This window comes from Chenopodium quinoa, unplaced genomic scaffold, assembly GCF_001683475.1.
Source record: "Chenopodium quinoa cultivar QQ74 unplaced genomic scaffold, ASM168347v1, whole genome shotgun sequence".
Taxonomy (NCBI): domain Eukaryota; kingdom Viridiplantae; phylum Streptophyta; class Magnoliopsida; order Caryophyllales; family Amaranthaceae; genus Chenopodium; species Chenopodium quinoa.
In genome coordinates this window covers 1,810,656-1,826,216 of record NW_018743920.1, presented here as the reverse complement: position 1 = coordinate 1,826,216, position 15,561 = coordinate 1,810,656, and the positions used below count along the sequence as shown (strand labels likewise).

The 15,561-nt window shown below is 31.4% G+C and overlaps 1 protein-coding gene across 1 annotated transcript; it reads right to left on the bottom strand.

The window, feature by feature from the left end:
- Nucleotides 1-574: 574 nt before the first annotated feature.
- LOC110687856 (probable galactinol--sucrose galactosyltransferase 2) lies at nucleotides 575-4,931 on the bottom strand. Its single transcript, XM_021864499.1, has 15 exons — nucleotides 4,740-4,931; nucleotides 4,413-4,623; nucleotides 3,790-4,049; nucleotides 3,602-3,692; nucleotides 3,447-3,495; nucleotides 3,268-3,359; nucleotides 2,950-3,057; nucleotides 2,753-2,869; nucleotides 2,250-2,660; nucleotides 2,023-2,164; nucleotides 1,850-1,917; nucleotides 1,596-1,730; nucleotides 1,278-1,492; nucleotides 1,071-1,159; nucleotides 575-969 (listed from the first exon to the last, which is right to left on the bottom strand). The coding sequence occupies exons 1-15, from the start codon at nucleotides 4,918-4,920 to the stop codon at nucleotides 688-690; spliced, it is 2,451 nt and encodes an 816-aa protein (XP_021720191.1). The 5' UTR covers nucleotides 4,921-4,931; the 3' UTR covers nucleotides 575-687.
- Nucleotides 4,932-15,561: the final 10,630 nt, after the last annotated feature.

Genomic DNA, 15,561 nt, shown 5'->3' with positions numbered 1-15,561 from the left:
TCTTTAACTCCACTTTTTTCTACGTTGTTTATCCTTAGTTTTTAATTTTTTTTAAATAAAAGTCCTTAAATAATCTTTTTGCTAAGCTTAAACACCATATTAAAGAATTTAGTAGGTGGATTGTGGAAAAAAGTGAAATAATCCACTTCACATGGATTGAGTAGGAAATTTAAGTAACAAAAAGATTATTTGTCGACAGATAGGGTAATACTTCCGTTTAATTGCTCTTTTCAAAACGATTATTTGAAATCAGTCAATTTGATATTAGGGAATACTATATTAGCTATATAGGCTCCTAACTATCTACTGGATTTTTCCTCTAAAAAATAGGGATATTTTCTGAGTAGGTATGTTAGGAGTAACTACTCTGAAGGATTTTCACAACACATTTGACTACATCAATTTCTCCCCTAAAATAACATATAAATTAATCAAAAATAAAGGAACAATCGTTGTAGGTAACAAAAATGCAATATTTGAGACTGATGAAATCATAATCAGCCAATCAGTCATTAAACATAAATCGTCAGCATATAATGTTAATCATATGTTATTTAAACAAACAAATTCCACATCATAGGAATAAAATCCCCTTTAACCAATATAGAGATTAGAGAATATCAAGTAATCAACCAAAGAATCCTAGAACAAATCAGTTCCTGGACAAAAACATCTCATATTCTCCTGTTAATACACAAATTCGATGTCTTTAAGTTGGCATCCCCCTTCGAGTGTCATGGTCAGTAGTCCATCTTCTGGACTGTATGTAAAATCTTCTGTCTTCTTGTCAACAGTACAATGCTTTGGTTTTGTGCTTGAATAAGCTCCAAAGCGGCCACAACCCCGCACTTTGATCTTCACAATGCATCCATCTGGCCCTGTAGCTGAACTCAAAGCTTCCACAGCTCCACCAGAGTTGTACATGTCAACCAATCCGACAGGAGCAAAATGAACAGCTTCATCAAATACCTGAACAAAAATCAAAGTAAAAATTAGCCACACTTAGAAACAAGAAATGAAAATAAGGATACTGAAATGTTCCGTAAGAACCGGGTATGTTGATTACTAACCTTGATAGGACAGACTGTATATAATTCACATGTAAGAACACCTAATGACACTTCCACTTTTCCATTAGTTGGAACTTTGGTAATGGTTCCTGCAATGTATCAGGTAATTCGAAGAATTATTAGTTGTTGATCAACTACTGAAACATATCAGGAAGGTTTATTAAGCTAGGCTAGGCTAGACTGTTAGAGTTTACAGCACAAGTTTACCAGAATTGAAAGCATAAACTGCACAATCTCCTTGCCAAATATCACCAGCAACCTCTCCAAGGAATTCGACATCAATGGGACTGATATGGCCTGTAATAACTTCTGGTATTGGATTATCAGGAGTATTATCTTTCAATGGCCAACTCCCTGCTCCTTGGCAGTTAAACACTCCGACAATGCCAGATAACTTGTTAAGGTTCCAGATCTTCATTAAACTATCAAGCAGCAAGAAATGCAGAGTAATTATAACAAACTATAAGTTATTTTACCAAAAAACTATATGCAATTTGGACTAAATTTAACGAGACAAAGTTTTACCTTTTTCCATCCATAACAGGATCTTTGAATAAGCAGTCTCGTGTAGGCCGACCAGCATATCTGCCTCTCAGGATTGAACCATCAGGTAACACAAGCTTTTTAAGAATTTTGAAATCATGAATTCCTGGTTTATCACTGCAGTTCAGCAACAACTTCATCAACTCAATGTCATTGTACAAATATTCAGAAATTGAGATATGAAAGAAAGAATATTCAACAACTGAACTAAATGACAGAAACTGCTAGTGTTTAACCTGACATATACTGCACAGCCACCCACTGCGCGGGAAGCAGCATGAAATTCTGCAGTATCATGTTTGCTCTATAAGGTGAACAAGACCACCACCAACAATAAAAGATTAGATTTTTCGGCTGAGCAGATGTATTTCCATTTGACAGAAAAAGTTGCAATTAGAAGATCACTTACATGAAACATGTCCCAATCAGGAACCACTATTTCACCTAGAAGAAGACTGTTAAAAGACACAGAGGCAATATGCAATGTCTGAAGTGTAGGCTCCCTAGGCATAAAATCCTCTGATGCTCTAGCAACTGCACTCTTTTTTGAGCTGTCAAGCAAATATTCAACCAGAAGTTACTTCAAACAGATCGAAGAAACCCACACTTTCTTCATTACAATGTAAACCTGCATACCTGAATATAGAGTCTGAATTGTGACTCATGCAAGAAATGAGGTTATTATTCTTAAAGTTCCTTGCAACAGATTCTTCGAGTGCCTTTTGGTGAAGACCAGTAAAATGAACTCGGCCACCATAGCCAGAACCAACTGTTTCAACTACATTCTGAATATCCACTTTGACACCATCAACATCAATGCTGGCAAGATAACTATGATAATCGTTGTAGAAATCACTAATTTTCTCTGGATCGATAACTCCAAGTCCATATTTCTCAATGCTGTCCATTGCAACATCTCGAAGATTTCCTACATTACCCGGTGATTGAACAGGATATACAATCTTAGGATTGTATTTCTTCAGCAATTCAGATGATGGCAGGAGCCCTCCCCAGTATCCAACAAGAGCATGCCACATATAAACATATCTATATTATCCAAGTACACCTGCCTTAGTCTTGTTGTATCTCACAATCTAAAAGACAAATGTAATCACAAAAACACATGCAAAGAGCTTTACTTCAATCCATATGTCTCTTTGATGAATTTGATAAACTCGGGAAGGGTGGTGTAGTCATCTGAACTAAGCCTTTGGAATTTCTCATTTCCCTTAATGTCCCTTAATCGTATAGCAAATCTATCAAATACCAAAACAGAAAGGTGTTAGTGTTTTTAAGTAAGCAAAATTGTCTTGCAAATAAACTCTTTACTACTTACTGTGTCCCTTCAATGGGCTCTTCACCTTCTTTTCGAAATTCATCGTAAGTGTCCTGCCATCCATCATCAATAATCAAGAACTTTGGAACACAATCTCCTACTGAAAAACTGTAGTGCAGAAAGAATATCAAGTCGTGTTAGACAAAATGCACAATGCAGCAGTTGACACCAAGGAGGATAGACTGATACAGAATGAGCAAAAACCTGTTAATTAATGCTGTAAATATGCCTAAATGTAGAAAGTACTAAATTGTAGCAAAGGGCCTTCGTAACAGACACAAAACAACAAATTTCTTCAGACAGTTGTGACTTGAATACCTTTCAAGACCCGCTCTGATTCCTTCTGGATTGACGTCTTGATAGAAAGCATCCCAGGTGCACCATCCAAACCAGTCTAAGTGTGCAGGCATCTGCTAGTAACCAAACGCTACGCCAATCAGAAAAATGTGTCCTTTTTGTTGAACTGATGATACAAATTGCGTGGCTTACTGCTTTACCTTCTTATTTTCTATGTGACTGAATGTTCCTTTATGTTCAGCCAGTATCCTACATTGAGACAGTAAACACACTTAATATCCTCTTCCACAAAAGTCGAAAAAAATGCCTGACTAATTCTATGCTAAGATATGTAAAGTGCTGAAACCAAGCATACTTGATCGAATCCTTCATTAGCTCATAAGGGTTTTCCCCCGAATTTATAAATACTGATTCTGACACATTGTAAGTCTGAACATCAGGATCTCCTGCATCAACACGCAGAACCACGAAAAACAATCAGAACAAACACACTATCATCATACAAACTCGAGTCACTTCACGAGTTTAAACACTTCAACTGACCACTTTCAACACAAAATTCGAGCTCATTTGTTGAACTCCCCTGCAAGCTCGCTCGAAAAGCTCCCTCCAAAACAGGCAATACCAAAATGTAGCAAGTACTGTCAGTATTCCTCTCAGTTTCCTTATCTAAGAGGTCAGATTCTTCTTTAGCTTCCAACAGCAACATTTGAGTTTCAATTGGTACTTCACTTCCAGAATGTCCAACTCTTGGTATCATCCACCATATCTTAAATCTAAAAAGTGATAGAAATGTGTATTTCCTGCAACACCCATTCATAAACTCATTGCATTACTATACTTAATACTCTATTACCCCTTTTATCGGTACAACCGAAGTAAGGTTGCATACATCTGAACCTCTCGATTCATTAAATACTCGCAACTGACTTATAGTTGTCCAGGTATTACTTGGTAATCACAGCAGAAATTAAACAAACATACATTTGATTATATTTTTATTTAGTTATTATGAAAGAATTAGACATTTTGGCATATCAAAAAATTAGCCCCCTCCCCCCAAACCCAACACCCAAAAGTAAAAAAAAAAAAATACATTATCAACGTGACTATTAATTCCAATAGAGAAATTAAAAGAATAAAGGAAAAAAGTTCAGTGAACTAACTCAAGGACGCCGAGAGAAAAGACATGACGGAAACTAGACGTAGGAGAAGTAGCCCCAACAAAAGCGGACCCAAACGGCGCCGGAGAAACGACAACATTTTTCGGCACTCGGGTGAAAACAGTTTTACCGTTGACCAGCAGACAACCATCTTGGATTACGGGGGATGTGGGAATGCTACTGATCGTCATTTTCCTTGAAATTTTCTCTCCAACTGCAATGTGTAATATATGAATCAGCTTTTTGATTTAAATATATATAAGTGTAAAACTCAATCCAATCAGAAATTAAAAAAATAATATTCTATAAGAAGAAAGTTTGATTGAGTACCTTTGCAGAAAATAAAATTATGACATGAAACAGAACGAAACGATCGAAAGTTGGAGAGGTGTCGTGAAATGTGAATGTTGAACGCCAAACTATTACAATAGTGTTTAGTCTTCATGCTGAGCTGTCCATGACATGGATAATATAAATAATTGGCAAGTTTGAGACCTTCTCGAAGTAGCATTTGATTGTATGCTGTTTCATTTCTTGTGCAAGATTTGTGATTCATGTGTTTGTATATAGGGTGGTTGGTGGGCAGACAAATAATGGGCTTGGTTTTAGCATTATAGAACTACTAGTATGGGTCTGGCTGTGTAAGCCCACATCCCGTGTCAACGTGTTTTATACATATCAAACTAGGTCATATTTGTAACGAGCCAAATTTTTTTTGTGTAATGTAGGATGTGTTGTGTCTTGTGTGTACTAGTTTTTTTTAGACGGAGTCCATACATGCCTACATGCCATGTCATGCCAACGAGATATATAATACAACAACTATTTAAAGAGAAACACGCAAATAGACTCATCTTGCTCATGCCAACTTTTAAAATAATATACTACTACTATATTTACTTGTCAAAATAAAATAAAATATTCATGCATATTGATGCATAGGCCATGGCCATATCTCATGTCATTTCGAGCTTGTGATGGGCTCCCATCCCGCTTTATAATTTATAGAACCATGCTTTATTCTTCCAATCTAATATATATTCTATAAAAGTTAATCTTACATTATTTGATAATACAATAATTAATATATATATATATACTTTTATATGAATCCCAATAATTAATATATAATTAATTGTTTTAATTTTATCTAATGTTTTACTTTGTAATTTTCAACATATCGGATTATCTTTAATCTTAATTCCTTAAAGTTTGATATTTATATTATTCATTTAAACTAATGATGTGAACTATTTAGATTATTTTATTCCTGTCCCTTTATTATAACACAAAGACTTTTATTATAATATAATAACCTTTATTTTCGTCAAAAAAATATAATAACCTTTATTAACATAGTGACATTTTTATTAATATAAAATTTCATAGGTTTAAATAGCAACATTTAAATATAGTAACCAATTAGTGTGAATCGGGTTTATTTAAGAGTTTGTACCTCTTTAAATGGGTAAAATCAAATCTCAATGGATGAAAGTGAGAATATCACCCGTATAAAAATTATCCAATTGTCGGTGTATTTTAAAAATCATACAAAGTTGAAAGTTAACCAAAAAAGATAAAAGTTATCCCAAATTATTGGATAAAAATTACCTGAAAAAAAATTGCTCAAAAAAAAAAAAAAAAAAAAAAGGGTTTAATACTGTTTTGACTAAATCTTTACCATCCAATATTTAAACTCTCAACAAATTACTATATTTTTTGAAAAAAAAAAAAATTCTACAACAAATTCTACCCTAACTAACTCCGAATTTCTAAACTTTTCTATCTACACCATATAATCATCCTAATCTCCTTCAGTAAACATTTTTTCCTTTCAGCAATTATACACCGTAATCCATCAAAAATTCCACATCCCATGTAACGTAGATTGAACAAAACAATGTCACCCTTAAAGGATTTATTGTTGTGTCGCCTGTCGACCACAAGCATTCGATGGTTCGATGAGCTAAAAATCCAAGTCCATTTCGCCGAGAACTTCACTAGTGATCCTAAGCCGAGTGGTGATGTAGTCAACACGAAGCCATTAGAGCCACCGCGATTTTATGTAAAATCCATGGTTCGGGGCCAAAAGTTGCGCATGAGCCAACAAACGACTAAAATACAACTCACTAGGAATGAAGAAGGGACGTCTTGCGTTAATTGGAATTACCCTATGACATTCAAGATTTGTATTCAAAGTCTATTTCAAAGTGCTACACTCAAGTTTCGTGTGATCCAAGTTAAAGAGAATAGGTCGGACCAAGAAATTGGAGTCGCTAGCGTGTTTCTTAAGGAATTATATAATAAGGCACCTCATGCCCAATTGCGCCTACCGATCAAGCTGAGGTTTGGAGAATCGAACAAGGGTTTTCTTTGCGTCTCCAAGGTGATAAATTCATAAAATACAAAGTATTTACAAAATTTTTAATTTGCATCGACTTTTTTGTAAGTTGTTTATTTAGTGCTTTTTGAAAAAAATCGAGGAAGTGGAAGAAATTTCTTTTTTGGGAACTTGAACTTCCTATGCAATTTTAAGAAATTTGTTTTATGTTCGATCAAACAAGCAGATATTCATATTATTCAAGTGTTAATACTGCAATAGTTACAATTAAATTTTATTTAAAAAAAAAATTTATAAATCCATTTTATCATTTTATGGTTTCTGGTTTGGGTCATTTTTGAGCTGTTGTACATTAATTTTTTTAGGGTAACATCTATTTTTATGTGATTGTAATTTTCTTTTATATAGAAAAGTCAAATGATGTAGATGAAATTCGTCGATTTTGAGTATCGCTCCCAAGGTATCATTCGTGTTAAACGTAAGTAGTAGAATAAACTATAAAGTAGGAGTGTTGTTAGTGGGCTGATAGCCTGACGTGGTTTGCTGTGCAATTCGCAGATTTGGGTCATGTTGAATTGTTGATGGTTCATTAAAATACGTTGTTTTTTTTTTTTTTTTTATGTGTTTATTAAAATACGTTCATGAACTTATAAACTAAGTTATAAGTACGTTTACTTTGTAAAATCACAAAGAAAATTGTATTTATTAAAATAATAGCAACTTTTTTAGTGCAGCAGGTCACACCGTGTGACTGGGGGATATTTTGTTAGAGGTTACCCGAGTTATTCAGTCAAAGGTTACTGAAGTTACTCGGTCAGGGGTTACTTGAAAGGTTCGGATAGGGGTTACTCGAGGGTTTAACTCGGTCAAGAGTTACTTGAGGGGTTACTCGGTCAGGGGTTACTCGAGTTACTCGTACTAAGGTTACTCGAGTTACTCGGTTAGGGGTTACTCGAGGGGTTACTCGGTCATGGGTTACTTGACTTACTTGGTCAGGGGTTACTCGAGTTACTCGATCAGGGGTTTCTCGAGTAATTTGGTCAGGAGTTACCTAAGGAGTTCGGTCAGGGTTTAATCGTCAGAGATTACTTGAGGGGTTACTTAGTCAGGGGTTACTCGGTCAGAAGTAACTCAAGTAACCCATGACCGAGTAACTCGAGTAACCCCTGACAGAATCGAGTAACTCGAGTAACCCCGACAACTCACGTAACCCCTGACCGAGTAACTCGAGTAACTCCGACAACTCAAGTAACCCCTTCCGCATATGATACAGCAGGCCGCATATACAAAAAATTGTGTTAAAATAAACATCACTTGCAAAACTATTCCTTTTTAAGATTTTTGCTATTCAATTGAAAATGTATACCCATTTACACTAAAAATAAATGAATATTAGTAGTTTCAATTGAAAATGTATACCCATTAAAAATGTATACCATATTTATTTTTAGAGTTAAGGAGTGGGTAGTTTCAAACCACCACCCCCCCCCCCCTAAATAAGTAAATTAAAATCCTAGTACGGCTTAATGATCTCTATATATTAAATTTATTTTTTAACGAGTTATAAGGGATGGGTGATTTTCTTGAACAAAAGTCCTCGACACTCTTAATCACCACTTACAAGATCTAAATTCTCATCAATAGTATTAAACAAAGTTAGTTTTGCTACTAAATAATATATATATTTAGATTTCTTTATATTGTTCTTATGTTGACGTGCAAAGGTGATAAAACTTTATGACTATGATCGTTATATTGTTATTGGTATATATATTTATCAACTTTGTAACAAATTAAGAAATTAGGTCTTATCATCAATAAATTTACTAATAGCATAATCTATTATTAATTCATTATGTACGTTACTTTAAAAGTTATGTTCTTGTATGTTGGATTATATTGTATCTATTGACCCTTACAACCACATGATATGTTTCTTTTTTTTTTTTTTTGTTCTCTTAATAGTTCTAATAATAACTCCACATTATTCATGTTTTCCAACATATAAAGTTGACAAATAATACCTCTAAGGCTAGCTACTATTTATAAGCAAACAGTTATATTAGAACTATTTTTCATAAATACTTTATGTATATAAGCAATTAAGCAATAGATACAATATTGATAGTGCTAAAAACTGAATAAAATTAACTAATAAGCTAGTATAAAATTCTAATGAAAGTGCTCATTGTTATAACAAAATATTGCTTGATTAATTGATGACAAAATGTTATGGAGGTAAATTCATGTACATTCAATATAATGTCTTCACCATATTGCGAGGTTAAGCATTAGTGGCTTTGATCAAGATATTTCAACAAATTAAAGCTAGGGTTAGTTGTCACAAATATTTTTTTTTTTCCTTTTCTTTGTTGATTGTAAGTTAACCAAAAATGGGTTGTTAATTATAGGGCCATGCATTTTTGCCTTGCAAAAACTAGAACCGCAAACTTGTCACGAGAGAAAAAGAAAAAAAAAGGTGCCAAAAGTAGGTGGCTTCGTTGTGAAATTTTTATGTATCAATTCAACTTTCTTTTTCATTTATTTATTTATGACATTGACCATTTTGTGTTTTTGTTAGTATAATTAAGGGAAAACATATTTAAAGTTACTTTCAAAGAGATAACTATATTTTCATTAATAGTAGTAGGATCACTAGGAATCTAGGATGAGGTGTGGTGCGTTTATAATTTCAAAATGTGTCACAAATCTATGAGTTTCGCTAAATCTTCACCATAGAGTCATTCAAACAATCATTCAAATTTCTATCAATCAAGGAAAAAGGAAATGTGGGGGCAACATTATTATTGCTGAAAATTCTAATGTAGTCTTATGCTTTTGACTACCACAAATTTTTAAAATGGACGGCTGAAATTATTTGTTTAATGATTTATTTTTAATTAATAATTTTATTTAAAATCACTTTTTAATTTATTTTATATATTTTTTTTTATTTCCTGAATTTCAAAAATATTAAAAAATAATTTCTAGAAGATAAAAATATATTTAAAATTATTTAAAAATTATTTTTAACTAAATAAAAATAAATCCAAAAAAAAAAATCTTAGCCGTCCATTTAAAAAAAAAAATTATGATAGTCAAAAGTCATAAAACTACATTAGAATCATTTTTATTATTGCGATTATGAATATATCTCAAGGGGTCGATGAATATTGAATGAAAATATAAGGATACAAAGTGATTTTATTTTTTCAAACTATTATTAGAGCACCTTGTGAAAAATCCTTAACCATTTGGGCATTATTAAGAAAAGAATTTGAAATTGCATGGTGAGAATGATGTGAAGGTGAAATATTAATAAGGACGGTCAAAGGGACATCATTTTGTTTGGTACAGGTGTGATCGATGTGAATGTTGTCCCTCGGGTTAAGTTAAAAGTAAAACATCTTGTGTTACGTTAATACTACCTTCGTTTCATATTATTTGCAAAGATTTGACATAAAGTATAAGTGGAAAGTGTCTAATTATTACAAATAATATGAAACAGGAGTAGTGGATTTTTCTCCATCATTCGTAATGAGTTGTGATTATGAATGGTGACGCTCGTAATATCAATACAAAGAAGACAAGCTTAATTAAGACGGGAAGAGATAAGAAATTATTACTGCTTATTATGGAAACATTTATCCTAATCCGACCTAAACACCATTGTTTAAGTTGCAAAATCAAATATGTCAATTTCTTTTATGCTACTCCACACAGTGAACCAGCCAAAAATTTTGACGTGTGAAATGTGATTTAGTGTCGTATTAGCCTAATAATAAAAGATAGGGTAGCTAATTTCACGTATATTTCCTATATGAGACTTTTATATAATGCATTTAACGTATACATAACTAAGTTTTCTTATTGTATTATAGGAAAAATTCATTATAATCAAATCAACTAGTAACAATTGACAACCACACCTTAGGATTTTCAAGGGTCAATTCTGAAAATAATTGATCACGACAACCCTACAAATCTACAATATACAATTAGCATATTTTCATTTCCAATAGTACAATTTTTAATTATATTTTTTAAATGGACAAGAATTTAAATAGGGTAAGATGTTCTGCATTTATATATACAATTGTATGAGTACTTTTTACTTCTTTTAGGTGATGAACTTTTAAATATGTACATTAGGAAACCTTTCTTTGTAGGTTAAATCTGATATATGTGATAAGTATGTCATAGTCTATAAATGAATATAATACTAAGGGAATATATGTTATATTTGTTAAATTTCGGGAAAACTCCTTAATTAATTTCGGAAAAAACTCCTTAATTTGAAGCATATATCTGATTACAACTTATAAGACTAATAATAACCGTGTTAGAAAATCAAACTAGCAATATAATTAAGTATACATAATACACAAAAACTTATCCTATATCTATGAAAAGATTATCTTACTATAATCTCTTTTGTAATTAATGATCCCATCAACTGCATATTCACGAAAACTAAAAAAAATGAAGGCCTTTTTCATTATAAAATAAAATAAAATAAAAGCTAGATCTTTTGTATCCATCAAATTAAAAAGTTAATTTCAACGAAATAAAATGAATAGAACAAAAATTATGCTAAAACAAAAATTATATATGATAAAAATCGTGATTCCATAGTAGATGTGTTTGTTCATAGTTATCAAGAGTTGGATTTTCATATTAAACTAGATTAGGAGGATATTATTAGGGATTATCCTTTCGTGATAAGAGTTCTTAATATTCCCTAATTTTCATATTTATTTTAATTTGTTTGGGAAAGGTTTTATAATTTGACCTCAACAAAGAATGAGGAGCACTTGTAGCACAAAGAGTGGTGCATGGAAGAGCATGAGACAAAAGATAACAAGAATATGCGTATAATCTTAACATACAATTAGACCGACTTTTATGCATAAAGTTTTGAGCTATATAGTTATAAAGTTAATGCATTGTTATTTTTGTTAAGATAAGTAGGTATCAATGGAAGATAGCTACTTTGAACCAATAATTTATAAAAAATAGGGACAAGTGTTGAGTTCGAGTTCACTATTATTATCCTTTATTAGAATGGGTTAATTCAAATATTTTTCATATTGATTAATTTCGTTTTTGTCTTGGTGGCTGTTATCAATTACTTACCATTATCTAAAATGCAAAGGAGAAAAAAGACAAACGTGAAGAACATAGATTGTCAATGTTCGTTGTCTCAACTCTCAAGTAAGCCAAGATCGAAATATCATAAGATTATAGCGTCCTCTAAACAACTAGAGTATGTACGCGTACACATTAACAACTTTGAAAATACAAGAATTCCATTTCCCTAACAACTAACTCAATTCAAAATGTGGTAACAAAAACATGAAGAATTATAGAGAAAATCTTCTTTTAATATACATCAAAAGAGAGTGATATTCTCTTACCAAAAATGTTCTGGTTATTAGAGAAGATAATGATGACGGGATTCACTTTTTCTCTTTAGATTTATATGATAGGTACAAGAGTTCTTATCTTTGCAATCTCTTACATAATTGCAAGGAATTTAAATTTAAAATCATATTTTAATTTTGATACTCTTTTTCAATAAATGTTTCCCATATCGTTTGTCTTTATGCACCAATTATATTATACCCATCTTATTATTATTTATTTGAGAGAATACCAATCCTATTACACAAATTCTTGTATATGGCATCATGGAGCTACTTCGTTAGTATTATATGGGTTATTTGGTCAATGTTATTAGAGTTACTCAATCAGTGTTATAGGGATTACTTTGTTCTTTTACAAATGACTAAATAATAGCAACACACAAAACTTATTACCCTTTCCATCCCTAAATATAAAATATAATAAAGAAAAACCTCCATTTCTTCTAGACACACAATTTTAGTTTAAAATGGGGTATTGTCGAATGTCGATTCAATTCAAATATAAAAGGAAGAAAGTGATTAATTCATAAGTGTAAATATAATTATATTAGAAGGGTATTGTGACTATTAAATTAAATTTAAAAAAGTTATAAGTAAATGATAGAGCACACCTATAGGAGGAGCCTTTTATTATGATGTTTTCCACAAAAATAAGGCTTTTAATTATGGATGGAGGGAAAAAACATCCATGTGATGTAGAAAAATACTCCATAAATGTGTGATAATATCACGTGACATATAATTCCAATAATGCAAGCAACGCATATTATACATTTATACAATTATACCATCAGAATGAATTAATGTTGCATGTCTTTTATTTATCAAAACATTAGTAGCCTATCCTCCAACACTTTTACACCTTGAAACCAAATAGAAAGAAAAACCAAACTAATCAAACAACCTACAATCCTACATTAACTAAAGCTAAAAGCAATGTATACTTCATGTGCCTTAAATGATTTGTCCCTAGGGTTTTAATAGGCCTTGATGGTTTAAGTTGTTTTAGTTCGATTTGATGTATTTGCAAAACCTTGTCTAAATTTATGCCAAAAAAAAAAAAAAAAAAAAAAAATCATTCCTCCCCCCTCAAAATAATAATATAAAAAAAATCAAGATCTTTATTACAATATTATAATTTATGAAATAATATAATGGGGTTAAACTTGGAATTTATGAAAGATTTATTCATATAAATATTTTTGTAATGAATATATTCTTTGGATCACTTTTTTTAATACAATTTCAAGTAAATTGTTAGAAAAGAAATTAAGTAACATTATTTACATATGATTATTTTTTGAGATGAAAGATATAGTTTTACATAAAAAGATGGTCACAAAAAGTAATGAAAAGTGGGATGAACTTCACAAATTGGAGGGAGTAATAAAGTTGTTAAAAATTACCTAAGTATTAATGTTGAATGAAACAAAGATTGAAGAGTTGAAATGATCAATGCGTAAATAATACAAACTAATGGACACTTAAGATGTAATCTGTTGATTAAGAAAATGACTTTGTTTTTATTGATTACTCTGTAATTACTTTATTTCAATTATTTAAATCTTGTAATTTTGGAAGCAAATATATGATATAATGTCATCTATATATATTATATATTTATATAGTCCTTGGTCTAGCAATAAGAGCAATTCCAATGGTAAATTAATTAGCAAATAACCTGTTATGTCACATATGATCTTAATTAAATTAATCTCTTTTGTAACTAATTTGTGCCCTAAATTTAGCTTATAATTAATATGAGCCTTAATTTCTTAATTATCTTTTTAAATTTAATTTTATTAATATATCAACCCTCTTTTTGACATTTTTTTTAACACTTATTTCATTTTTAAGTTCCAATGATAGCTAGAAAATACAATGGGCTATGGCTCTATTTTTTATTTTTTTATTTTTTTAATAGCAAAAATATTTCATTAATTAAAAGTCATACGACATCTACAATAGAGATACGACGTTAACAAATACATAAGATATTGAATCAAATAAAATTTTCCTTCATAAAAACTACGATTGTCGAGTAGATCTTGCATTGTGGAACATCTCCCACTTATATCGCTTGAAAATAAAACCTTGTTGGAGAGACAATCTAACAATCCTTTGTAGCTGTGAGGATGTTTTCCTTCTGATTCATCTGTCTGTATTCGAAAACTTGATAACTTTTTCACCAATGAAATAATTTCACGACAATCCATTAGATCTAATATCATGGATTCAAAACTAAGAAAGTTCCCCCCTGAAAAGAGGAGATAAACCTTGTCTTTTGAAGAAGGTCGAAAAACCCTTGTCTGTCAAAGGAGATCGGAAACCCATTCTTTCGAGGGAGAAAAGTTCTTCCCAAAAGGAGGAAACATTATTATAAACCTAAAAAAAACTTTAAAGTTACAAGGATTGGGGCTTTCCACCGGATAAAACCGATGAAAGCCCCTTCAAAATTCAACAATGGAGGTTAGGGTTTTGGAGAGAGGAAGAAGGTGAGAAATTTTTATCTTTTAAATATAGAACTCTCTGGGGCTATGACTCTATTTGGTGATAGTGTTTCAGGTAGCAGTTAGCTTTTGTACTAAGTCAAAATACTAGTAGATAAAATAAGAGTTATTGCTAAGGAAATGTTTCATGTAGCGGTAAGTGGTAGAGGACGGCCTGTTCTTTAGAGCTAATATGCTCTATTCTTCTTTGTTCTGCTCTGATGAGTTCTGCTATGCTCTGCTATGCTATGTGAAATATTCTTTGCTCTGCTCTAATGACACCTGCTCTAATATGGTCTGCTGAAATCTGCAGGTTTGCTCTGCTCTACACTGCTTACCCAGAAGCTCAAAAGAACAAGATGGTAATGTTTTGGTAGTTTTTCACAAACGTAAAATATGTTCGCGTTTGATAAATTTTGTGTTGTTTTTTTTTTAAAAAAAATTATTATCACATATGAATTTTATTGTATTTATATTTCAATCGCTATTTTTGTCAAATACATATTATTAATTGTTACATTAACGGCTAACATCAACCATATACTAATTGACAGCTACCCGCTATTCGACCGCTTAAAGATACTCCGTCAGTTCTTGAAATAAGGTTGCATTTGTTCATTTTACGCAGTTAATAAGGAAAATAAGATAGTGGAAAACAATGATTAGATATCACATGTATCAAGTATTATTAAGACATTAGTTCAACGTTGAAGATAAGAATATTTGCATAAGAAATAGGTAAATATTTATGTAAATATGAATATTTGCATAGGGAGTAGGTAATTATTTTAGTAAATGGGAATAATTGCATTGAGAATAGGTGTATGAAGGGAAATGTGTAAAAAAAGTTACTCCGAATTTTACATTAAACTATAAAATAATTACAACGTAATTAT

What these genes read in the sequence shown, in the direction of transcription:
- LOC110687856 (XM_021864499.1), bottom strand. Translation starts at nt 4,920, where the DNA reads ATGCTACTTCGAGAAGGTCTCAAACTTGCCAATTATTTATATTATCCA. An exon ending in AAAGAGACATATGGATTGAA is followed by an intron (nt 2,661 to 2,752) that starts GTAAAGCTCTTT and finishes TGGATAATATAG; the next exon opens with ATATGTTTATATGTGGCATG. An exon ending in ATACAGTCTGTCCTATCAAG is followed by an intron (nt 970 to 1,070) that starts GTTAGTAATCAA and finishes ATTTTTGTTCAG; the next exon opens with GTATTTGATGAAGCTGTTCA.